This window comes from Leucopleurus acutus (genome assembly GCF_964270905.1).
Source record: "Leucopleurus acutus genome assembly, chromosome: 9".
Lineage (NCBI taxonomy): Eukaryota > Metazoa > Chordata > Mammalia > Artiodactyla > Delphinidae > Leucopleurus > Leucopleurus acutus.
The window spans coordinates 12850469-12875412 of record NC_139144.1 but is presented as its reverse complement, the minus strand read 5'-3'; the positions used below and the strand labels follow the sequence as shown (position 1 = coordinate 12875412).

General features: G+C 65.0%; 1 protein-coding gene across 2 annotated transcripts in view; it reads right to left on the bottom strand.

Annotated features, from left to right (window-relative positions):
* Positions 1-24944, bottom strand: part of CAMK2B (calcium/calmodulin dependent protein kinase II beta) — a 95235-nt gene that overhangs the window by 1838 nt on the left and 68453 nt on the right. Inside the window, exons 6-22 of one of the 2 annotated variants that reach the window (XM_082846069.1) lie at positions 24327-24399; positions 20923-21025; positions 20751-20834; positions 19954-20048; positions 19670-19792; positions 19127-19210; positions 18328-18370; positions 12134-12174; positions 11898-11969; positions 10372-10416; positions 8761-8809; positions 7258-7371; positions 6835-6915; positions 5776-5889; positions 833-908; positions 633-727; positions 219-453 (exon numbers count right to left, since the gene is read on the bottom strand). In XM_082846069.1, the coding sequence (XP_082702195.1) occupies positions 221-453; positions 633-727; positions 833-908; positions 5776-5889; positions 6835-6915; positions 7258-7371; positions 8761-8809; positions 10372-10416; positions 11898-11969; positions 12134-12174; positions 18328-18370; positions 19127-19210; positions 19670-19792; positions 19954-20048; positions 20751-20834; positions 20923-21025; positions 24327-24399 (1525 nt within the window). In that variant the 3' untranslated portion in view covers positions 219-220. The remainder of the gene's footprint in view (positions 1-218; positions 454-632; positions 728-832; positions 909-5775; positions 5890-6834; positions 6916-7257; positions 7372-8760; positions 8810-10371; positions 10417-11897; positions 11970-12133; positions 12175-18327; positions 18371-19126; positions 19211-19669; positions 19793-19953; positions 20049-20750; positions 20835-20922; positions 21026-24326; positions 24400-24944) is intronic. The other variant, XM_082846068.1, reaches the window with a different exon arrangement.

The following is a 24944-nucleotide window of genomic DNA, read 5'->3' as shown; positions in this document are numbered from 1 at the left end:
TGAAACGGGGCGGACCGAGGGCGGGCAGGTCAGCGTCCGGCGGTCGCTCTCCGTCTGACACGGGTTTGGCGTCTGCAAGGTGGGCGCCTGCGAGGCCGCCCGGCGAGGAGCCTGGAGGCCCTGACCCGGCGCCCCTGCCCCCCTAACACCACGCTGGCCTCCCCACCGCTCTCCGCAGCCCCGCCCGGGCGGCGCTCTCCTCCCCCCAGGGCGCTCACCTTCACTGCAGCGGGGCCACGGGCGCCCCCGAGCAGTGGAAGTGCACGTTCTGCCACTTGCCGTCTCGGCGGTGCCACACGCGGGTCTCCTCGGACTGGCTGGTGCGGGGCCGGCCCTGCCCGTCGATGTACTGCGTGAGGCGGATGTAGGCGATGCACGCGGCGTCCTCGCCGATGACGTGCACGTGCGGGTTCAGGATCGTCGTGTGGATCGGCTTGCTGTTCTTGGCGAGTACTGTGGGCGGGGCAGGGGCTTGGCACCGCGCCGCCGGCCCAGCCCCCTAAGAGCGCCGGCCCGGCCACCCCTCCCCCTCCGGCGGGACAAGGACGGACAGGGCTTCCCTGCGCGCCCGGCTGGGGGCCCGCGGGCTCCCCGGGGATGCCGCCCTCTTCCTGCCGCCGCCCCGCACTCACAGTTCTCGAAGTAGAATCTGTGGAAGTCCATCCCTTCAACCAGGTTGCCCAGGGCTTCGGGCTCAAACGAGGTCAGGCCTGGGTCGCAGATTTTCCTGGGGGGCAGACCCAGGTGAGGAGGGGCCCCTCAGAACCCGCCCTGTCCGTCCACCCCCCTCCCACCCCGCAGCCCCAGGATGGGCCCAGGAGCCCTGACTCACGCATAGGCCTCAAAGTCACCGTTGTTGACGGCCTCGATGAGCTGCTCCGTGATCTTGATGATCTCCTGCTTCCGCGCTGTGGGGGACAGCCGCCCAGTGACCCGTGAGCCACCCCCCCGCAGCCCCGGGGGGGGTCCCACGCAGAGCACCCCCCGCCCCCTCCCCCTCCCCCTCCAGGAGGGACCCCGAGGCTGCCCGGCTTAGACTGCTCCCTTCAGGGACACCAACGGGGTCCCCATTTCCAAGTCCAACAAGCCTCTGTCTTATTTGTCTTAAATACAACATCCCTGAAAGACGGAAATACTCCATCCAGAGTACAAAAGGTCTGGAAGAGGCAGGAAGGGGAAGCCAAGCCTGCCACGCCCCAGTCCTTCCGGCTGTATCCCCTGGGCCCTCCGCAGCTGCAACACTGCGACCAGCCTTCCCAGCTCCTGCCCGCCCCCCACCACGGACATTGCTCTCATAGGCCTTCTTGGGGAGGCAGCTGTCTACTAAGGGCGGGCTCACGAAGCAGGCAGGGGATTGAAGACTGCAGGGCCAGGCCTCAGCGCAAAGGCCAGGGAGCCGGGCCCAGGGGAAGGCAGAGTGCGGGCCTCACTGCCTTCTCTCCCTGGAAGGCCGCAGGCTGCCGCCTGGCCTTCCACCTCCTCCAGCCTCCACCTGTCTGCGGTCCTGGGACCCCAGGCCAGTCCTCTGGCATCACCTTTCCAACCTGCACCCTCCACCTGAGGCCCTGCGCCAGCAGCTTTCTCCGGGTTCCTGCCCACTTGACCTCTGGTCCCGGACAGACCCAGTCCCCCAGGTGCTCGCCTGGGGGCTCCTTTATCTCTTTAACTACCATTTATTTTCAGGCAAAACATTTTAAACACATAGAAGAAGCCGAAAGAATAATATAGCCCACAGCCTGCTGATTCAAATCTGAACCATTTTCATATTTGCTTTAGATTTCTTTTCAAGAAATAAAACCTTCCAGATAAAGATGCAGATGCCTGTGTTCCCCTGAATCTTGTTGTTCGCTCACTCTCCCCAGAGAAGTACCGTCCTGAGGTGCTTAACCACTTCTGTGCAGATACAGAAACACCCAAAGGCACACAGGAAGTACACACGAGTGTGCACACAGGCACAGACGCATCCACACGTGGTGATCTCCTAAAGCAGTGATAACGTGCCAGTGATAAAACTCAGACCCAAGAAGGCCACCGAAAGCACGACCCCAGGAGCTCTGTCCCCCTGTTCCCTCCCCGGTCATGGCCACACCAGCTGCGCATGCCTGCGCACTCCCAGCATGGGTACTGGTGTCCCCCCTGCTCCCAGCAGCACATCGGGACCACAGACTCTCTGCACGGCCACTCCTGTGGGATGGGCATCCCCACTCAACCAGGCCTAGTGATGGGCATCTGTAGGTCTCCAGTCTTCAGCTGGCAGAGCAGCCGGGACCAGGACACACGTGAGTTGATCTGCAGGCTACATTCCCAGAGCGCGGGTTGCCAGCTCCAAAAAGGTGCAGTTAGCATTTTGAAGCATGTGCCCACGGCCCTCCCATCAGCACCTTCGGCTGTCTGGGCGCTCACTTTCCCAGGCACCCAGCTAGGAAGCGGACAGAGTCCATGGTGGAAGATGCTGCCTGCTGCGTGCGAGCCCAGGCGTGCCCGTGTCTGAGCTGGGAGCCTGGGTCGTGTCGCACCGGCTCTGGACAGTGGCTGCAGGGTGAGCTCCATGACACCCAAGGGTGTCATGGTTGAGCGCATGCATGAGCATATGTGTATGTGTGTGTGCACCTTCGTGCACACGTGCGCAGGTGAGAGAGTGGGCACGTGGGCATGCGTGTGTGTGTTTGCTGTGTGTGTGTGTGTGTGTGTGTGTGTGTGTGTGTGCACACCAACCCGCAAGCACGCGTGGGCTTCCGCTATATAAAAGACATGCTCTCTCTGGACCTGGCGGCGCTTCTGCCGCCGAACTCCGTGTCTGGACCACAGCAGGGTTTGGGCTTAAGGCTGTCTCTGCAGAACCTGAGCCCCACCTTGTCTGGTCAGCCCTGGAAGCTGGCCTCCGGGAGGCGGGCTGTGGGCCCAGCTGTCCTGATGCCCCACGTCCACCTGCAGAGCTCGGTCCCAACACAGACACGTGCAGGCCGGCCTCTGTCCTCACCCTCTGGGTATTCCACACCTCCACCCACACACCGCCCCCTCCCTCGCCCATCCCATCACACTTCGTCTCCCCTCTCAGGGCTTCCCCCGCAGCCTGCCCACCTCTCCACCTTCTGCCTGGGCGTTTCCCAATTCTGGGCAACCCTCTCTCCTCTGGGACCTCATCCACCCCCATCCCCAGTTCACCTGTCACCTCTGCGGAGGTGGCCTCGAGCTTCAGGCTCTGATCTCCCGCCAGCGCAGCCTAGCTCCCCCACCAGACCCCGCCCAGAGGGGGGGCAACACCCAGCCCCTGCCACTTCCGTCTCTGCCCAGGGCAGTCTGTCACCCGGGACCTCGCCGCCTCCCGCCTGTGGCACCAGGTCCAGCCCCTGCTCAGGAGCCCCCACCTCCCACCTGCGATTTACTCTGTCAGCTCCAGGCCATCCTGCTGATCTCGCCAAGGGGACGTCTACACACCCCGACACCCCGACACTTGTCAACCCCCCTTCTTCACAAACGTCGTGAGCCGCCCCCGCCCCATGTGAGCCCTTAGCCAACAGCCTTGCAGCTGGAATTGAGTGACTTTTTCTGTTTTGTGTCCCGTGCACTCTGATTTTACAGTCACCCTACTGCACTGTGGCGAGCTGAATCTTCCACTTAATGAAGTAATATTGAGCATTTTTAAACAAAGCGTAATTAAAAATGGAGTCAGTGTAAAGAGAAAGAATTAAGTAAATAGAAACCTAGGGTCGCAGCACACATTGCAAAGTCTGAAGTTTAGGAAACAGCCACCACGCCCATTCTGCAGATGGGAAAGCTGAGGCCACACGAGCCCAGGAGTGGGCTGGACGCTCCTGACCCTCGGAGGGGCTGCCGCCCACGTCTAACCCCACGCTGCGGAGCAATCCTTCCTCCCCCCCAGTGGCATGCTGCGCGAAGGGACTCCTGGGGGCGGGGGTGAGGCTCGTTATTGAGGACAAGCCCCCCCCACCAGACAACTCCGGGGACGGAGCTGAGGTCTGGCTTGAAGTGCAGCCCCACGTCCCCTCCGGCTCTCCTGGGGTGAGCTAACAGGCCAGGGAGGCCCGGCCACCGGCAAAGGGTCCGGGGGTACCCCAGTGACCCCAGGTTGGCCCCAAGGCCTGTCCCTCGGCAGCTGCAGGGGTGCCAGGATGCCCCCAGCCACCCCAGGGAGGCAGCTGCACAGGATCAGCCTGGATTGTGCGTAATCCCTGATCATGGAGAACACGGCCCCGGCCAGGGGCACCGACCCCATTTCCACACTGAGACAGCTGGCGGGGACGTTCCCGGGAAAGGAGGGTACCCACAGCCCAGCCCAGGGATGGCCCTCTGCAGCCCGGGCCTCGGTGCCGTGAGGGGCCGAACCCTGGTCCCAGAGCTGGAGAGGGGGCACCCTGGCTCTGGCACTCGGCCCACTGAGCGCCATAACTCACCCCACAACGGCCCCTCAGAAGTCCCTTCTCCGGGCTGGCCCCACCCACGTTCCTTCACCCGAGGACCCTCACACAGGCCTATGGAGCTGGGATGCCGGGAACTCCGGGTGAGAGGAGGGTGCACATCCAAGCACGAGGACCCCTCTCCCTGAGGGAGACTGATGGGGGGCCCCCCCGCCCTCGGTGCCCCCAAGGGCTTTGCATCTTCCCCTCCCCTGCACCCTGCAGGCCCGGCCACCCCTCCATTCAGTGCTGGTCACAGCACCTTCTGTGGCCACACCTCCCAGAGTCAAGCTCAGGACAGACCCCTAAAGGGGCAAGCCAGTGCCGTGGGCCCCCCAGGTCAGCCTGGGGTGCTCAGCACCCGTGGCATGCCCTGTCCTCAGAGGTCCCCACCTGGCCCGCGCACGTTCCTAGGGTGGGTCGCAGCCCCGGGCCGAGGTCACGCTGCAGGTGGCCCCCTTGGGCACAACCCTCCGCATCTCCTCCCCTCATCGTTCTCATCTGTGAAAGGAGGGGCCGCAAGGACCCCAGAGATGGGGACGTGGTGGCCTCTAGACTCGGATAGGACGCCGCACAAATGGGGACGGGGCTCGGCCCCCTCCCACAGGCTCCGCTGTGCGCCTGCCTGCAAGACCCCGTCCCTCACCTCGGACACTCGCCTCCACGCCCCTCAGGCAAGCCCGGATTCAGGCCACAGTATTCTGGCCTCCGTGCCTGCCCGGCTGCTCCCAGGGCCTCCCTCCCCCCTCCCTCCTCTCGGCCAGGCCCCTGGGGCTGGCCCGCAGCAGGTGGGCGGGGGTCAGCGCCCTCCCGGCCCGGCACTCACCCAGCCTCTCCCCCGCCATGCCCGGCCCCCGGCCCCGCAGCCTCTCCTCTGAGAGCCCGGTGTCTCCCCGGAGGTGGGGATGGCTGCCGCCCTGGGGTGTCATCCATCCCTGTAAGCGATACTGGCGGGCGGGCAGCAGACGGGCTGCGGCGGCTCCTCCCTCCCTGGGGAGGTGGCCCAGCCCAGCGCCCGCCCGGCCGGGCCCCCACCCCTAGCATCACCGGCGGGGGCGTAACCCCAGGCACCACCCGGCCGGCGCCGTCCCATCCTCGCTGCGGAAGAAACCCGCAGACTGCAGACCCTGGGAGCGTGTGGCTCTAGACCACGGGAAACTGCTTCCTGGTTCTCTTCGCACACGTGCATGTCTTTAGCCAAACGGCAGCTCCGTGTGGAATTCCCTGCACCCCACGTCCCCCTACCCCCGAGCCGGCCCCTTCCCAGAGCCAGGGGGCGGCGCACCGCAGCCAGGGGTCTCCACACCCCTGTGAGCCCCCAGGAGCAGCCAGCAGGGCCACTCAAGGTGCTACTTACACAGGGTGGGTGGGGAGCCTGGGAGAGCCGGAGGAGGGCAGGGTGGGGGGCCCTGGGCTTCTGGGGTCCCCGAACCCCTCCTCACCGTGTTCAGGATGTCAGAGATCCTGAGGGCTGGGGCGGAACAGACGAGACGTGAACACGAGAAACACGAGGCAGGCGGGAAACACACAGAAGACAAAACCTATGAGCTGGTGAGCCAAAGCCAGAGAGTGGGGGGACGGGGGGTCACGAGGGGACATGGGGGACGGAGGGGGACAGAGGGGGGACATGGGGGATGGAGGGGGACACGAGGGGACATGGGGGATGGAGGGGGACAGAGGGGTGGAGAAGGGACGTGGCAGTGGAGCGTGACAGAGAGGGGTGTGGGGCACAGGGGGAAGCTTCAGGAACGTTCAGCCAGCTGCACCTGTCTGACCAGGTCGGTGGGGGCACGTGGAAAGCTGCTGCGGGCGGAGGGTGCCCTCCATTGAAGGGCAGCCTGGCCCAGGAAGGGACAGAGGAGACAGCCCAGTGCAGGACAGGCCCTCGGTCAGCGCCCGACAGGTGTGGAAGGGGTGAGTGAGTGAAGGATGAGCAGAACGTCCGGCCCCTCTGTGGAGAACCCAGTTCTGCAGGGAGGCCGGGCCCTTTCTTCTCCCCTTAAACCCCCAGGCCTGTGGTTGAGAGGATTTCTATAACAGCTCCTTGTGCCTGGGCTCCCCGAGGCTCCCCGGGGCCCACACGGAGTCAGCGTGACTGGCAAGGGCACGGCCCAGGGCCCGAGGGGCAGGGCACGTGGGTGGGCGGCCTCAGAGGGGCCCTGCCGGCTGCCCTGGGCCTGGGAGACCCTCTGGGGGAGAGGCCTGGGGCCCCGGACAGCAGTGCGGGGAGCAGTGTGGGAGGTGAGGGTCGGGGAACCGGGCTGGGGGGTAGTTAGCGCATGTGCCCCCCGACGGCCAGCCAGGCCACACAGTTAGCCAGGACTCGGCAGCCCGGCCTGGGAGCAGCTGAGGCCGTGCACGGCAGGACGCAGGAGCCGCTGGGCAGCAGAAGCAGCAGGCCTGGGGCACTACTTACATGGGGTGGGCGGGGGGCCCTCGGCTTCCGGGGTCCCCGAGCCCCTCCTCACGGAGCTCAGGATGTCACAGATTCTGGGGGCTGGGTGGACAGGAGGCAGACATATGAGGAGGCTGCCGGGCGAGGCTGGGGGAGAGGAAGCAGGGCCCCTGCTCTCTGCTGCCCTGGGGCCTGTCTCAGCATCAAGGAGCCCTGGCCCTGACACCCGAGCAGAACGGTGGACCGGGCGGCCCCCCAGGCCAGTGGGGAAGGCCCGCACGGAGGGGGGCTTGAGGGGCAGAGGCCTTGGGGAGCCTCAGAGGGGGGCTGTCGGGGGCAAGCTGGTGCCCAAGCTCGGCCGGCCCTTGGCTCTCAAGTGCCCCCTCAGAGGAGCTGCAGGCCCTTCAGGGAGACCCCCACAGCACCAGGGGCCCGGCTACTTACATGGGGTGGGCAGGGGGCTTATGGGAGCCGGAGGCGGGCAGGGCAGGGGGCCCTCGCCTTCTGGGGTCCCCGAGCCCCTCCTCACGGAGCTCAAGATGTCAGGGACCCTGGGGGCTGAGCGGACAGACGAGATGTGAACACGCAGGTGAGGACACGCAGGAGAGGAGGGGGAGTGCAGGAGAAGGAGAGGGGCTAAGCTGGAGAACCACGCGGTGGGGTCCAGGGCTCGTGAAGCGCCATCACCCCCGCGCGCCCAGGGCTGTGCGATCACAGCAGGTATGTGAGGCAGACACAGGACCACGTGCAGGGCTGGACACGGGGCCTTCGAAGGCCGGCCTCCAGGTGGGAATGTTGTGTGCCAAGGCCAGCAGAGGCCAGGCCTGGGCCCACCGAGGCTTCTCCGCATCTGACGGATGACACAGCTGAGGTGAGAGGCCCCCGGGGCCCCTGTGCCTGCCCTGCCCTGCCCCGCGAGGCCCCTCGGGCATCTGCCCACCCTCCCCCAGCCAGACAAGGGGTTGGGACGAGGCTGGCCAGGCTGGCCCGCCCCCCTGTGCTCCTGCAGGCTCGGGTTGCCTCAGGCCCCCAGCCTGCTGAGGCAGGGACAGAACCACAGGACAGGGCCTGGGAGAGGTCTGCAGACCCCCACGCCCCATGCTGATGGTTCGGGGCCTGCAGTCTGGAGAAAACACGTGAACGCCCACCCTCCCTGCGCCCAGGGGCCAAAGCTTTATGCTTGCTTCCACTCTGGGGCAGGGAGGGCACTCAGGACAGGGCCACTGCACCCCCAAACTGGCTGAGTGGCCGCTGTCCAGCCCAGGGGCAGCCCTGAGGGCACCCAGCGCTCAACTACAAGAGCCAAGAGGGTCAGGCGGGCCCTCCACGTGGGGGCGGGCGGCCTGGCCTGAGTGGAGGGGGGACCAGATCCCCTCCCTGGGGGCAGCTGAGGAAGTCGAGGGTGGAAGAGGGGGCCCTGGGTGAGCACACGGCGCCCGGCACCCTGGGGCCCTTGCGGAGCACAGACGGAGCACGGCCCAGCTCGGCCTGGGAGCCCTGAGAGTGGGTGGGAGCTCGAGTCTCTGCAGCCCAGCCCCCAATCCCACAACGAGCCCAGGAAACGCCCCTTGCTGCCCGTCCCCGAATCGACTGCCAGCCGGGCAGGCACAGGTTTAAGGACCTTTGAGAGAAGAAACAGCAAATTCAACCATGGGAACTGGGCGCACAGCCCCCAGAGCAATGTGGGGGCCCGTGCAGAGAACCGGCCCACCCAGGGCAGTGGCTTCCTCGCTGCTCAGGGAGCCCGGGCCCGTCAGGCTCTGCTTGGATGCTATTCCGGAGACTGCCCGGCGCCGGTCTGTACCCAGGCTCAGGTGGGACTGCAGCCCTGAGCAGGGTCAGCCCTTGGGCACACGCCCGCACCACAGGTCTCGGCCTTTCTCCATCCCGGCTCCCCACCCGCCAGTGGCCCGCCCCGCTGCCCCCGCAGGCGGGGAGCCGGGGTACCTTTTGTGTCTTCGTCCTCTATGGTGGTGTGGGTGCTGTCAGATGACTCCTGGGAAGACACGGGGAGACAACGGGTCAGGACGTGGCCTGAACCCCAGAAACCCACAGGCAGCGCTGGAGCTTCACACCAGCCCCAGGGGTCACCTGTCCCCAGGCTGGGCCGCCATGTCCCCAACAGCTGAGGACCCCAACTTCCCCTTATCCCCACAAGGCACACCCAGTGGAAAGACTCCGTGTGCTCAGATGACTCATCCACAAGAGAGGAAAACAAGCTTTTTGGAATTCCAAGATTCCGAGTGGAGCAGAAAATCACCCACAGCCCGTGCATTTTGGCAGACAAGGCGGAAGCTTCCAGTAGCTGCTCCGGAGCCCTGGCCTGGCCCAGACAGACTGCAGCAGTGACCACACCTCCTCCCCAGGCCCGGACCATCCAGCCAGGCCTGGCCTTACCTCTCGGGTGGCCTTAAGGGCAGAGAGGGGGCCCCAGCACCTCCTACCTCACTCCTGGCTTACTGCCCTTCAGATATAAAACCAGGTGCCAGCCACCTGTCACCGGGTCCCCAGAAGGCCTGCCTGCTCCTCAGAAGGAACATCTTAACAGGGTCCCCAAGGGACCCCCCGCCCCCTCCAGCCCCCTCACAGGACACACTGCTTTGGGCCCTGGCCCAGGAATGCGGGTGTCTACAGGTTGTAGGATCAGGGCTCACACCACAGCCCCAGAAGCCTCACTCCAGACACAGCGTCCTAGGAACACCCATCCCTGGCCCCGAGTCACAGAGGACACCCGGGCTCTTCCTAGCACCTTGAGCCTGGGGGCCGGCCCACAGCCAGTTGCCCAAGGCCCCCTGGTCCTGGCCCATGGCTGGGGTGTGTGGGGACCCTTTGAGGATCCCAGGCCCAGGTGGAAGTCCGCTTCTGGAAACACAGCGTGGCCGCCCACCCATCCCTCCCCCCACCCCAGAGAGCCAGCCCCTTCCCTGGCCCCGGGGTGAAGATGCCGATGGGATGGGAGCTGATGCCAGAGCAGAGAGGAGGGGCAGGAGGAGGGGGCAGCTCAGCGGGCAGCACCGGGCGCAGCGGGCAGAGGCGAAGAGCGACGGGTGAGGTCGGGGAGTCTGTGCTGCTCCCCTCTCCCCCGCCCCACACTCGGGGGCACGCCGGGCAGCCCACGCCGGCCCTTCTCCCCCGGAGCACGCAGCCCTGGCCACGCATCACGGAGGACACCCAGGCTCTTCCTGGCGCCCTGAGCCTCTGAAATGGGCCCTGCATTCAGCTGCTCCTGGCTAGGCTGGACCTGGCCATCGCCAAGGCAGGATGGAGAGGGTCTGAGAAGTGGACCCTGCTCAGGACATGAGGAAGCCCAGGCTCCTGTGTCCACCGTGGACTTGGTACAACCATGCCTCCAAAAAGGGCCGCACCTGGGGCCTTTCCCCAAAAGGGAGCAGCCCGCGGACCAGGGGGGCTCTGTCCTGCCTTGGGAGGGGTCCCTGCACAGTTGTCTTGGCACAAATGCTTCCCCGGGGTCAACATCCCAGAGCTTCCCCAGGGCCAGGGGGTCTGCCTACTGCCTGAGCAGACACTCCCAAGAGGGCGGTGAGGAACGCGCAGTACCTTGATCCCGTCCACTGGGTTATGAATGACGGTGGTTTGAGGTTCCTACAGAAGAAGGAAGCACAGAGGAAGGAAAGAGGGAAGTGAGAAGAGGAGAGTGGAGGCCCCCCAGAGGAGAGGAGAGGAGAGGAGAGGGTGGCAGCTCAGCAGGGCGGCAGATGGCCAGCGGGGAGCAGAGCAGCTGGAGAGAAACCTGGGACGATGTAGATGGAACAAGCAGACCTGCCGGGACCTCACCGGCGCCTGCGACGGGAGGGCGATGGAGAGCGTGCGCCTGAGGGCGGTGGCGAGAAGCCACACGCTGGGTGCCCTGCCTCGGGGCACCGCCTCCTCTCTTTGCAGCCGGGCCCTCTGCCTCAGCATGGGCGGGGCACAGTTTGAAGATGTCATGGGGGTGGGGTGGCACATGGGATGGATGGGGTCCGAGACGGGGCTGGCTGCGAGGCCGGCACGTGGGACCCTCCCCTCCTGGGCCAAGGCCGCCCTCCCACTCGCTGGATGGCCATTCGGCAAACCCAGCCTCTCCACGGGCGGTCCAGGGCTCACTCCCAGAAGCACGGCCTGGGGCCCGCGGGGACACCAAGTGTGCTTTCAGCAAACTCAGAACCTGTGGACCAGCAAACCCCAGCCTCTCGGGATGGCCTGCTCTACACGAGACACCACAGGCGCTGCTCTACACGAGACACCACAGTGGTACCCGCTGGCCACAGCCCTGCACCACCAGCTCCGTCCCCTGGACAGGACCCTCCAGGTGAGGGCTGGTGCTGGCGGGTCCGTCTGACCTCACGTCTGCCCAGCCCTCCCCAGCAGGAGCTCCCTGAACCCTCCAGGCAGCCACAGGCCCGCACAGCCATAGAAGTGTATCTCCCCACACCTGCCTCGGGGCCTGCAGGACACAGACTCTGATGGGAAATGCCATGGCTGCTGCTGCCCTAGACCCGACAGCTGCTGCTGGGCCATCACCAGGGAAACCACCAAGGGGTCTCTGTCTCCCTCCAGATCACTGGGCTCTGAAGCTAAGGTCAGGCCCACCCATTCTTCCCGGGGAGAAACCAAAGGCCCCCACCTCCCAGACAGCACACCCCTGCAGCACCCAGGAGAGGGGTTGGCGGGGGAGTCCCCATTGCCTAACCTGTCCTCACCCCCGACCCCCGGGCCACTCTCCCTGCAGAGCCTGCCTGGGCCCATCAACGGGGGGTCAGCCCGTTGCGAGCAGAGAGGCCGAGCAAGGTTGGTGCCCTGCATCCTGGCTGTCAGCCTCACCGGCTCCCTGACGGGCTCTCACTGCCGACCTACAAGTCAGCAGGGGCCTGTCCGCTGCACCCAGAGCGGCTCTCCGGCACGGCCTGAACTGGAGTCCACCCTCACTCCCACACCCAAGCGGCGGTGGGGCTGGAAGGGCTAAGTGTCATCTGTCAGAGACAGGCTGGCACACACTCCAGCTTTACCCCCGGCCTCCCGACAGGTGGCTAGCACACAGCCGGGGTACGGGAGGACCGAGAAGCGGGGGACGAGGGGTTCAGTACCAGGGCAGCTGGAGGAAGCGTCCCCTTGGGGCTGGTGGCAGCTGCACTGTTTTTGGTGCTATTCGTCTGGGGCTGCAGAGAGAGGAAGAGAAGCCATTAGGGAGAGAATGAGGGGGTCACGCCCCTTCCTTGGGAGGGGAGGAGGCCCAGAGGGAGCTTCGGGGATTGGGCAAAGCTGTAGGCTCGAGACGGGGCAGGGGGGGCCCAGACCCCCCAGGGCCAAGCCAGCGCCTCACCTTGACTCCGTCTGCTTTCTTGTTGAGTAAACTCTTGGCTGCTGCATTGGAGGAAACAGACGTGATGAGTGAGGGGCCCGGGTCCCAGGACAGCCCACCCCCTCGGCGTGAGGCAGCCTCGGGGGCCTGCGAGGAGCCTGGGCTCCCCAAGACTGAGCGAGCAGGCGACCCAAGGTCCCAAGGCAGAGGTAGCTTCTGCGCCCAGCTGGGGACAGAGCGGGCCTGTGCCCTGTGCCGAGCAGGGCTGCCCTGGGGAAGGCCTGGCCAGCGCTGCCCGAGGACCCTCGTCCCCGGGACAGGGCCTTCCCCCCGGCCATCCGCCATGACCTGGGGGGACACCAAGGTTTCTCCTCCCACCTGTGACCAGCGGCTTCCGGGAGGGCAGCATGCAGGTTCCCCGAAAAGGAAGGCAGGGCGCTGCCCGTCACCCGAGATGGGAACACAGGGCAGGACGGCAGGTTGGAGTGGTAGGCACCCCCATGTTCCCAGGCAGGGGTGGGTGGGCTGCAGCTGGCCACCCACAGAGGGAGGGGCTTGCCCCAACCCCAGGTGCCTGCTCTCAGCCTCCTGGCCCCCCTCCCCTGGCAGACTGGACTCCGAGCTCTGGTCCCACGGCCAGGCCTCAGGCCACGCCTCTCAGCTCAGAGCCCCGGGGGGCAGCCTCACTCTCCCTCTTAAACCACCCCGCAGCCCGAGCCTTGGGGCCACCGCTCGGCCTTGCTCTGGCAGCACTGACTGGGCCAACTCGGGCCTCTGTGCCCACCCACCAAGGACCTTAAGCTCTGAGTGACATCAACAGGATGACACACCTGGGGGAGGGTCCAAAGAGCCACCTGGATCCCAGGTTCCCACCACCCCTCAGAAGCCCAGGCCCAGCAGACGGCCCGTCTCATCCCAGCCTTCCCCGCACCCCCGGGGAGGAGGTCGGGGGCGGCCCGGCTCTGCCTCTGCCTCTCTGTGAGCCAGTTTCAGGGGCCCTGACCTGCCACACCCCACAGGCCCTTAGCCCCCCAGCATCTGCACCCTCTGCAGAGGTCAGTTTTAATTACAGAACTCGAAAAAAAAAAAAAGAAAACAAAGGAAGTCAGCTTACCTTACAGAAAAGGAAAGGTGAGAAGGGGAGGAGAGGGAGTGAGGAAGAAAGAAGAGAGAGAAAACAAGGTTTGTGGACGTTCAGGCAGGGAGTGCAAGTCTGCAGCCCAGGGCTCAGCGGCTCCTGCCTCACCCACCCTGCCCACGCTCACACCAAGCAGTGCCCCAGGACAGCCGTTGCAGGTTAGAGAAGCAGCCCTGGGGTCGGATGCCGGAGTGTGGGGGTCCCTCGCCTTGGAAGGAAGGTGGCACAGTCCCCACCACCGGCTCCAAAAGCTCTGGCTGGCCAGCCCTGAAGGGGAGGCCGCCTGCCCAGAGGGAGGAGGGTGGCCCCCAGCAGGCCTGTGCGGGGGGGACCTTTCCTGCTGGGAACATCCCTGGAGGCCGTTGACTCGGCTGGCGCATCAGAAAGACCCAGAGAGATGCAGCGATTCTCAAAGTGGGGTCCCCCTGGACCCCACTCCCGCCCCCGCCAGCAACGTCAGCATCTCATCGCCTGGGCTGCCTCAGACCTCCTGAGGCAGAAACTCGGGGGTGGGCTCGGCATCAGTTTAACTGTTCATCTGCTCTGGGGGATCCTGACGCTGCTTCAGTTCGAGAACCACTGGTCAAGGTCCCCAGTGCAGTGACCAGGCCGCTGGGCCACCCCCTGTCCAGGTGGCCATCGCCGCCCTCCAGGCTTTGCTTTGGCACACAGGTGGCTGCCCCCAGCCAGAGGGCCCCGCGGGGTTATCGGAGACCTGCTACACTGGGCGCAGCCTCAGTTCCCAGCCTTCCTCCCCAACGGACCCATCAATTCCCTCAAGTTTCCCTCCCAGGATCCACGGGCCAAAGTTTAACGAGAAACCTGACTCCTGGCCCAACCCTGTCGCCCGGTGGGCTTCACCCCGTGAGAAGCATCACAGTACCCCAGCGAGTGAAGGGACCACAGGTCATCCCTTTCCTCGTCCCCCAGTTCATCCTCCCAAGGGCGAGGCCTCACCTGGTGAGGCCGGACTCCGCAGGCATCCAGGACCAGAAATGCCGCCTGCTCAGGGCCACAACCCACTTCCCACTGCGGGGACTGTGAAAACCTCCCAGGTGGCAGCTACGTCCGCATGCCTGTAACTCACCACGGAGGAACAATCGAGCCCTGCAGACATGGGAACTCCCGGGCCTCCAGGGCCTGCAGCCTCACTCCTGACCAGCATGGCCCTAGCCTCCCTACTGACCCCGAAGTGGGGGTCGTGCTGTGGTCACAGAGCCCAGGGACCCTGTCTATGCTGGCCGACCAGCTGGCTGGACACAGCTGGAGGAAAGTGGGGTCCAGACCGTCTTGAAGGCACTCGTCGTGAGAGCTGAGCAGACGAGCAAGCTGACCCCCGCCCCCAATTTAAGGTGGGCAGTCTGGGGAGAGTCACCTCCCAGTGCCACACAGCCTTGGCCAGCGGCATTCCCGGCCAGCTGAGTTAAAGCCAGTGCACGCCAGTGCTGGTCTGAGAAGTCCGGTCAGGGCCAGCCCAGTGCCCTGGTGGGGGCAGAGTCAGCTCTGCCTGGTCTTCCCCTTGGGCAGGAAAGGGGGGCCCCTGGGTCAGACCCTGGGACAGTCCTGGGTCTTAAGAGGGTTCCCTTCAGTCCCTGATTCTATCAAAACCCACATTCCAGACCGTGCTACACGGGACGGTACCAGTTCCCCTCCCTAACAAGCCACCTCTCAGGGGACTCAGTCCGCCACCACGGCCCAGGCTCCAGGATGCCCTGCAGCAGACACCTGTCCTTGTAATCGATTTCCAAACACTCCTCCTTGCGAACCCCTGTAACCTACACCTGCGTGTCTGGGTACAGGGTGTCTGGACACACAGCTGCCGTCTTCCTGAGCTCAGCTCCTGGCCGCCGCGTTTCCTGGAAATTCACATCTCTGTCTGAGAATAATTCCAGAATCCTGTTGACTCCTGTCTACACTAGCGGTCAAAGGCATAGGGAGTTTCCTTTGTGTTTCCTCAAGTCGAATTCAAGTCGAATTCATTACTACACAGCAGGAGCCAAGGTGGACCAACCAGGCGCCCTAGACCCCCGAAGACAAGCAGAGACCCTCTGCCCCACCCCGGCCCAGGTCCTTGGGGCCAGGCCATCATTGCCACCCCAGCAGTTTGCCTGAGTCTCCTCTTGGTGAAGGCCAAGTGGGACTGACCAGGCCGCCTTGATGAACTGCAAGAGATCTACAAAGACACCCGGTCTTCCGCTGGCCGAGGGCACTACGTCACCCCAGAGGCCGTCATCCACAGAGAAGCAATGGCCTTGGGACTGAGCCCCCTGCCTGCCGTGTCTGCTGGGTCCAACGCACTGGCTGAGGTGGGCTGACCTAGCGGGGATGGGGGCTCAACCCACAGGGCCCAGCCTTTACCTCGTCCCCTAGCTCATCACTCAGGGACAGCCATGCTGGGCTCTGTCCACATGCACGGACCACCCCCAGGACAGAGTGGCCCTGGGCGCCGGGGGCAGAGCCGCACATGCTCGCGGCCTCATGCACGGACGCTCCACATCCCCTTGCAGGCAGCGGGCATTGCAGGTGGGAGCCCCGGGCAGAGAGCGGCTCAGAGGCGCCTGCCTCGCTCACCGCTGCCCCACCCCCGGCTTCACCAGGAGCCCCTAGTCTCACTGTCCCGTGTCCCACTGCCCCTCCCTCCCTCTCAGGTGCTCCGGAAAGGCCCAGAAAATGAAGCTGACTCAGGACGACCCCGGGGGCCTGCCTGCTGGACCCGTCACCGGGCTCACGGGAGGAGCACAGGCCCTCCTGCTGAGGACAGCCCTGCCCTGAAAGCCCCAGGAGGCAGCAGCCGGGGTCCTCTGGGTGGGCAGGCGGGCCTGCATACCCTGTGGGGTCACGGGGTAAGAGCTGGGCTGGATGTGCAGTAAAGAAAGGGCCCGGGGGCTTCCCTGGTGGCGCAGTGGCTGGGAGTCCGCCTGCCGATGCAGGGGACACGGGTTCGTGCCCCGGTCTGGGAAGATCCCACATGCCGCGGAGCGGCTGGGCCCGTGAGCCATGGCCACTGAGCCTGTGCATCTGGAGCCTGTGCTCCGCAACGGGAGAGGCCACAGCAGTGAGAGCCCCGCGTACCCCCCACCAAAAAAAAAAAAGAAAAAAGAAAGGGCCTGGGCCTGGGAGGGGCTGGGCGTCTGCCCTGTCCCGGCCAACACTCGAGGCACCGGCAGGAAATGCCGGGCTTCTTCTAGGCCCCTCAGCTGCAGCTGGCTCTGCCCGCCCTACACTTGTGCCACCCTCAGCTCAGGCTGGGGCCATGGGCCCACTAGGAAGTCTTGGGGTCCACTAGCCTCATGTGATGCGGCCAAGGTCACGGTCGGATGAGCGGGAGCTGGCATGGGCCTTCTGGGAGGTCTGCCCCTCACAGACTGGGGCACAGGTTAGCAGAATGAGCCTCTCCCCTCACAGGGTGGGGACGAGGTAATGGGGGCCTCGTAGAAAGAAACCAAGAGGAGGCCTTCAGAGTCATTCTCTGGGTGGCCGAGGGCCCCGTCTTGGGGCTCACGGGGCAGACGTGCGTGTTTGGGACTCAGCACAGACCACCGGCTCCATGCGAGCGGCTGGAAGCGCAGGGCAGGGCCCTGGGCGCGTGTGCGGGACAGGTCGGGGGTGGCCAGGGTAGCCAGTGGGCTCTCACGGGGTAGGGTCTCTGCTCACGCCCTTCTCCCCAGGGCCCCCACTCGGGATTTAAACTCCCAGCAGCAGCCCCGAGGCTTCCTGGGGTTGGTGTCAAGGTCATTCTGAGCAGGGGTCATGATGGACAAGCGGGGAGTGAGACTGAGACAGCAAAGGGCTCTGACCAGAGGGGTCTCCTGACCCCCAGACTCAGGAACCAGGACTGGGGAATTCGGTCAAAGGCATGGAGGGCAACTCGGCTCAGGGGTCAGCTAGCCTGGCCCCTCCTGAAATAGGTGGGGTCTGAGGCCGCTGGGACAGTTGGGGCTGCCTCCCTGCCCACGGGGGCTCTGTGGGCGTGTCCACGGCGGGAGCAGGGGCTCCCGGGGCCTCTGGGGAGGCTCTCAAGGCCCAGCCAGCGGCTGCGTGCAGCAAAGGGACCTGCATGCCGACAGGCGGGACATCTACCTTGTTCCACCAGCCCCATGGTGGTGCCGGAGGCCGCGGTGGACATTGTGGCTGGAGCGGTGGTCTGTCTGCCCACTGTTAGCACCGGGTTAGAGACGAGGGGAGGGGCGGACACAGACGAGGGGTGGGCGAGGTGAGGGAAGAGAAGAGACAAAGGAAGCAGAAGAAGATTAGAGTCAAAGTTTAGGTGACGGATGGTTCCAGAATCCCTTCACAGGAGCGTGAAAACAAGATGGAGACCGACTGACACTGGAAAAGCGTTTGCCTCCTTTCTCCTTGGAAAACCCCAGCGGGGCCTTCCGGGTGCCGGGCTGGGCGTGCGGACAGGACACGTCCTATTAGTACTGGTGTGACAGCATGCCCCCCCGCCCGGCAGCACAGCACCACAGCAAAAGTAACAGGATGGGGCGCGTGCTGATGCAAACGGACAACAAGGACGGACCACAGACGCACCCGCACCAGCATCGCGGGCCACAGACAAGCCACAGGAGCGCCGGGGGCAGCGGCCCTCCTCGGGTGACACTGTCCCCGCTGGGCCTGCCTGGGCCCATGGCCTCAGGGGCGCCGAAGCCCCCCAGAGCGGCCGCACACCCCCAGCCCTGCCCACCCTCGGCGCCCGGGGGGGCGGCCGCCAGCCAGAGCATCCGGAGCCTCCTCTAGCCGCCCCCCAACCCACACACAAAACGGGTGCTCAGAGGATTCAGGACAACAACGAGGCCACAGAGGTGCCGACCAACGCCTGCACAGACACACGGAGCTGCGGCCCGGCCGGCGGGCAGCTCAGACACAGACCCAACACTCAGGGACGGGCCCTCGCGGGGCCCGGCCGTAGCCCAGGCCTCCTCTGTGGCCCGAGGGTCTCAGAGGGCGGAAGGTTGGGCCGGGCCAGCAGCAGAGGAGGGGACAGTGGGGTGAGGACACGGCAGGCAGCTGGTGGCGGGTCGTTCCCCAGCCTTCCCGCCGTAGGCCTGCTCCTCCTGGAGAAGGCTCTACTCACCTGAGAAATTCCGCGTGGCCAGCATGGTGGTGAGGATCGCGCCCTGGGGAGAGACACACGGCTGAGGCCAGGCGGAGACCCCCGCCCGCACCTCGAGTCACGGCCTCGCAGAGAGGCAGCTGCACCCAGACATGCCACCCATGTCCAGCATTAAAACAGGGACGCATCCCAGGTCCTAAACTGCCCACTGAGCCCAGCTCTTAAAGGCGTCAAGACCCCCCGGGGCTGCAGCTGGGGGTCTGCCTCTCCCCACGCCACCTCCTCTCCCTGACAGGCACGTGCACGCCAGCCGCCAGGCCTGGACACTCACTCTCAGCACAGAGCAGCCTGTCGGGAGGGCGGGCCTGGCTCCCAACGGGCTCCCTGCCCAGGGCCCCCCGCCCTCCCTCCCACCCTCCCCCTGCCCACGCAAGCAGCAGAGCTCAGCTGATCTCCTGACCAAACCTGCCCCAGGTCAGAAGCTTCTCAGCCTTCTCCCGCTCAGAGAGTATGACCGACCACAGGGCGCCTTTCCCCCCAGGGAGCCCCAGGAATGCCTCATGGGCGGCGTGGGCGGCTGAGGAGGGACCAGCTGTGCACCTGGGGACCAGGCTCACGTCTGGGCACCTCTGGTGTTGTTGCCATGGGGGAGCTAGTCTGGGACGGCGCTGACGAGCAGCCCATCCTAGGTGACTGGGACCCCCACAGGCCTGCCCGAGCCCCTCCAGCTGCTCCCAGGGCAGGGCCCTCGGCCCCTCTGGGTGGGTGAGCACGCGTGCCTGGCATGGCACCCTGGCCCTCACTGGGGTCGGCATCTCACCTTGAGCTTCCGCCGGGCATTGAACTTTTTCAGGCACTCCACGGTCTCCTGCCTGTGCATCATGGAGGCCACAGTGGAGCGTTGCTGTGGGGAGGGGGGAGGGAGGAGGGGGTCACACGCTGCAAGGAGCCCTGAGGGGCATCAGCTCTGTCCCCAAGGCGGGGCTCTAAAGAGGGGGCTCGGAGCAAGGCTCAGGGCAGCAGCACCCCCAGGGCCCTTGTGCCAAGAGCTGCCGGCCGCCCACTGCAGCCAGAGGCCACCTGTCCCCGCTGCTTGCCTAACCCCCCAGCCCGTCAACCCTCATGGCCCGTCCGCCCCCCCACCTGTCCCTCACCCGCCTCACTACTCTATCCCCTCACGCCCTGGACTGGGCCTCCTCTTCCCACAGAGCTCCTTAGTCTCCCAGGGACTAAGGTCTTTAAACCCGCCAGCCTCAAAGTCACAGGCCACGCAGCCCCCGGGAAACCAGGGGACCCACCAGATGCGAGGAGAGCGCGCCAGGGTCAACGCGCCGGGGGGTGGTCCGAGGCTGGGGCGACTTACGCAGACCCACGGGTGCTTCAGCGCCTCGTGCGCCGTGATGCGCTTGGCAGGGTTGATGGTCAACATCTGGTTGATGAGGTTTTTGGCTTCAGGAGTGACCGTGTCCCACTCCGGGGATGGGAACTACGAAGGGAAGCCACGCACAAGGGAGCCTAAAGCCCCCTTCCCAGGCAGAAGACAGAATTCTCCGAGGGGGGGGCCTCATCTGGAAACGGGCGGCGTCACCCCGCTCCCTGCCTCTGCCTCCCCCAGATGGGGAGGGTCGGGGGGGTCACGGCACTCACGTCATAGGCCCCGGCCTTGATCTGCTGGTACAGCTTGTGCTGGTCCTCGTCCCAGAAGGGTGGGTAGCCCACCAGCAAGATGTACAGGATCACCCCTGCGGGGAACCGCAAGCGCAGGGCCTCGCACTGCCGCCCTCACCGCCTGCGCCCAGCAGCTCAGCCCCAGCCCACAGAGCCCACAGCGCAGCCACAAGCCAGTGGGGCGCTGCTGCGTGGGGTCAGCTGTGTGACCCCCGGCGTGGGGGTCATATGCCCAGCTCTGCCGCCTGACAGCTAGGGGACCCTCAGCCAGTTTCTCAGCATCAGCTAGGGTGGGGGTCACTGCCCGAAGCCAGCAAGCCCCATGAGAACACCAGGACCCTCAAGGTCCAGTGGGACGCCCCCTGGTCCCCGCAGCCAGCGTCAGCAAGTGTCACTGTTTGGAGACCCTGACGGCGGAATGGCATATACATCTCCTTCACCTCTGCTCTACCCTCACCCTACTTCACAGGAGAGGCCCGAGGCCGGCCCCCTCCGCCGCGCAGAGGACAGGCCCCGCCAGGGTGGTGTGCACGGTCTCCAGCCCTCCAGCATCCATCCACCACCCGGGCACCTGCCGCTCCTCCTCCAGACCGCTCTGCAGAGCGCGGGGCAGGTGCTGGGGCGGTGGGCTTCTCAGCAACAGCCAGGATCGCATTAGCGACTCCAGTCTGGGTGGAGAGGGCTCTCCTAGCGGGGGGTAGCCCTGTGAGTCAGCCCAGCGGCGGGTCCCTCACAGTGGCCCTGTGGCCCTACCCCGCCCCGCACACCAGCCTCACCGCACGCCCAGATGTCCACCGGCTTGCCGTACGCCTCCTTGCGCAGCACCTCTGGGGACAGGTAGCCTGGCGTGCCAGCGAACCCTAGCAGGAGGGGAAAGGGCCGTGTGAGGGGCCCCGGGGGCAGCTGACGCCCCCAGCCTGGCCCCCGGCCGGCCAGCCGGCTACTCACCAAACCAGGCCTGCTGGTCCCCCTGCACCTCGATAGCCAGGCCGAAGTCCGCCAGCTTCACTGCGGCCCCTTTGCACTTGCTGGCCAGGAGCAGGTTCTCGGGCTGCGGGGAAGGCGACCAGCCCGAGAGCGTGTGGTTTACACCCGGGGGTGTCACGGGAGGGAGGGGGACAAAATAGTGCTTTGCAGACAGGGGCACACAGGCCTGACCCGCCACCACGTGGGTGTCCCCCCAGCGCAGCTGACACCCTTGGCTTGGGTGTATCCCAGAGCTCTGGGCCCCGCTGGGCCTGCACCCCGCAGTCTGTCCCTGCCCCGCACCCCCGGGGGGCAGGGACAGGCACCCCAGAGCTGAGGGAAGCTGGCTTTCAAAGCGCAAGCTTGTGAACTCAGGGCGCTGGGACCAAAAACTGAGCGCACCCTACAGGCCCTGGCAGGCTTTGCAGGGGCCCGGGACGTCCACCAGCAGAGGGGCTTCCCTCCCTTCACCACGGCTGGCTGCACACACAACTGCCTGCCGGAGCGCTCAGGCGCTGCTGGCAGGACGGCAGCCCTCAAAGGGCAAGAAGGAACAACCGAGGGCCCCGAGAGCCTGGCAGTGCAGGATGTCTGTCCACCAAGTCCCACCGGCCCCATGCTGGCCAGAGGGGGCCTGCCTCGACCGCAGGTGGGAAAGGTCCCATGCAGACCTCCCTGAGTCGGGCAGCAGCGCCCTTGCTCAAGCTGGAAGGACATTCATCCCTGTCCCACTGGAGCGCCGAGGCTGCTGCCCCCTGACTGGGGACACTTGGCCCCGAAGGCCCGAGGGGGTCCCTGTGCACTGGGCCCTGTGCGCTGGGCCCCTCCCATCCCAGCCTATCCCACCAGCCTCACCACCTCCCAGCGGTCAGCGCTCAGAGCTCAAAGCCGCTGGACTTCCTCATGCCTCTCTGGGCCCTCGGCCCCCTCGCCAGGCCACCCTCCCGACGAGAAGGCCCGCTGAGACCACCCTGCCACTTTGGTGCGACCAAGAAAGACAAACACCACGAACCGAACTGAGTTAACCCCACTTGTACACCTGGGGTGTTAGGACGACACACGTGGAAGAGATGAAGTATGCCAGCCCCACCCGGCAGAAACCAGTTCTTCCAGGCCCACACACAGCTGGCTGGATGAGGTGCTGTCCCTCCAGGTGATGTGTGCTGGGGACACTCAGCCCTGTCTGCCCAGCACGGCCTGGAGGCCTCTGAACATCTTTTTTTTTTTTTTTTTGGATTATTGGTCTTTCTTTTTTTTAATACTCCCCTTTTCTTCCTTTTTTAAAGTTTATTTCTTAATGCATGTCCCATCAACTCTTTTGGCCACAGCACATGCCATGTGGAACTTCCCCGACCAGGGATCGAACCCGCGCCCCCTGCATTAGAAGCACGGAATCTTAACCACTGGACCACCAGGGAAGCCCGCCTCTGAACACCTTGATTTTGCAAATGTGCGTGGGGCAAGGGGACCCCAACCTCTCCACACACCCCACATCAAGAAGTCTGAAATAAACACAACATTGTAAATCAACTATATTTCAATTTTTTTAAATTAAATTTAGAAAAGAAGTCTGAAATCGTAGGGGTCAGGGACTGCAGCTGGGGGCTTGACCTGACTTCTACAGCTCAGATACCCCCACCCCGAGGAAACAAACCAGCACTCTTCCCCAGGAAGAAGGAGCTAAGTGACCTTGGTCCCTGGGAAGAACTGGACAAGAAGGGTCGGGGCCGGGCGGGGCGAGAGGCAGGGGAGCCAGCTGGGTCCGAGCAGTGACGCCCTGGCCCCGGGCTCCACCCTGGCTCCCTCGCAGCACCCTGGGATGGCATCAGCCCCCTCCACTCTCTCCACCCTCCACACCTTGGCTGAGAGGACACCCACCACAGCACCGCTTCTGGGGGGCTGTCTCAGTCATGATGGTGGAGGCCTCTCTAGAGGAGGAGGGGCAGTCTGCTCCCCCGACACCTGGCAGACTCCTGCCCCCTTTTCTTCTTTTCGGCAAGGATTCTCTTTGCCCCCAGGGCACACCTGGCCTGGGGGGAGCATCCATCTCCATTTGCCTGCTTTGGCCTCAAAGTTACTTATGCATCACGGGGTCCACAGTCAAGGGGGGATGCGCGCCCACTCCCCTGCGGCCCCTCCTCCCAGAGGCCCCCAGTGAGGCCGATTCAGACAAGACACAGCGACAGAGGGAGACCCACAGGACAGGCAGACACGGCGGGCCTGGGTGGGCATGTGAAAGGACAGGGGACCGCACGGCACATGCAGAGAGAGAGCGGGAACGTGAAGGGCACAGGAGAGGGTCCTGGGCCTGCTCCTGGCAGGACAACATTCCAAGAGCAGCCCCACAAAGATCAGCTCACAGACACACACCCCTCGGCGGCCCGAGGAAGGGCGTGACCCCGTTCAGCCCGAGCACCCATGGGAAAGTTGGTCTCAAACGCCACCAGCAGGTCTCTTAGCAGGGATGACAGGCCCAGGGGTCCCCCCACCCCCCAACAGAAGAAACTGACCCAAACCCAGACTTGAAGAAAGCTAAAATCAAAGAAAGGAGGAGAAATTGAGAGGAGGAGGAGGGCGGAGGGGGAGGGAGGGGGAGAGGAGGGAGGGAGGCAGGAGGATGGGGTGCAGCTCCTCCTGAAGACCCTCCCACCGCACTGAGCCCTGTGGGTGACAAACCTTGCTTTAAATGCTCTATGGTCACTTTGCCCAGAGCTGAGCCAAGAGCCACTAGAAGAAAGGGCTGGAAGTTTGCAGAGACCATGCAGGCTGGTCCCTCAGCCCCTGCTCCCGAGGCATCAGCCCCACCTGCGCGCACATCACCTGTGTCCCACCTGCCAGGTCCGAATCTCAACCGGAGCCCAGAAAGCGAGACCCCGAGTGGACACGTGTTAATAGGCTGATTTTTGACAACTGTCCCCTCTCAGCCCCGGAGCCTAGAGGTGATGGGAGGGACGTGTGCAAATACATGCATGCGTGCACACACACAGACACCACGCACACAGATGTGCACACATGCACACATACACATATTCTCTCACACATGCATGTGCACACAATGCTCCCACACACATATACACACGTGTGCATGTGAGCACATCTACACCTGTGCCCACACAGGCACACACACATACACATGTGCACACAGACCCACATTCTCGCATGCACGCACCTTCACACGCACACATGCACACACACAGGTGCTGATGCACACGCACACACACTCTCACATGCATGCACTTTCACACGCAGACACACACGCACGTGCACACGTCCCACGCACACAGTGTCTCCTGGCGCTTGCACTGCCCCAGCCCAGAGCCTCCTGGTAAACGCAACATGCAGTTACAGACAACAAACACCTGGCACAGAGCGCGGTGGGGACTCACCTTGAGGTCCCTGTGGACAACCCCCATTTGGTGGCAATGGAGAACCGCCTCCAGGATCTGCTGGATGCAGTGACTGAAGCAAACAGCAGGCGCGTTAGTGCAGGTGGCCCCCGAAGAGTGGGCGGGGGAGCAGGAGCAGGGTGCTGTGTGGCACTGGGGGGGGGGTCCCCAGCCTGGCAGGGGGCCGCGGGGAAGCAGGGAATCGAGGTGCGGCCTGCCACATGGGAGAGGAGACACTGGCCAGGAGGGGACCTCTGAGGAGCCTTCCTCACCCCCAAAGGTCAGCACAAGGCCCGGCCAGGCCCCCTGCGCCCCCCACCCTGCCTTCCCCTCGGGCCAGGCCCTTGGAAGTGCTGCTCAGAGGAGACACGCCTGGCCCCAGGGCCCTCCTCCCCAGGCTCATGCCGGCCAAGCCTGGACCTGAGCTGGGCGCCCTGCAGGAGGGAGGCCCGGCCTGAGCCCACACCCTGCAAGGCAGGCTGGAGATGGGGGAACCCGGGCAGGAAAAGGCAGAGGTGAGAGGGCGAGAGGGAGAGGGCAGGACAATGCCGCAGTGTGGGGTGACACCCTGGCCACTAGGGCCCCCCTCTGTTCTGGGGCGGCGCTAATGCTGCAGCC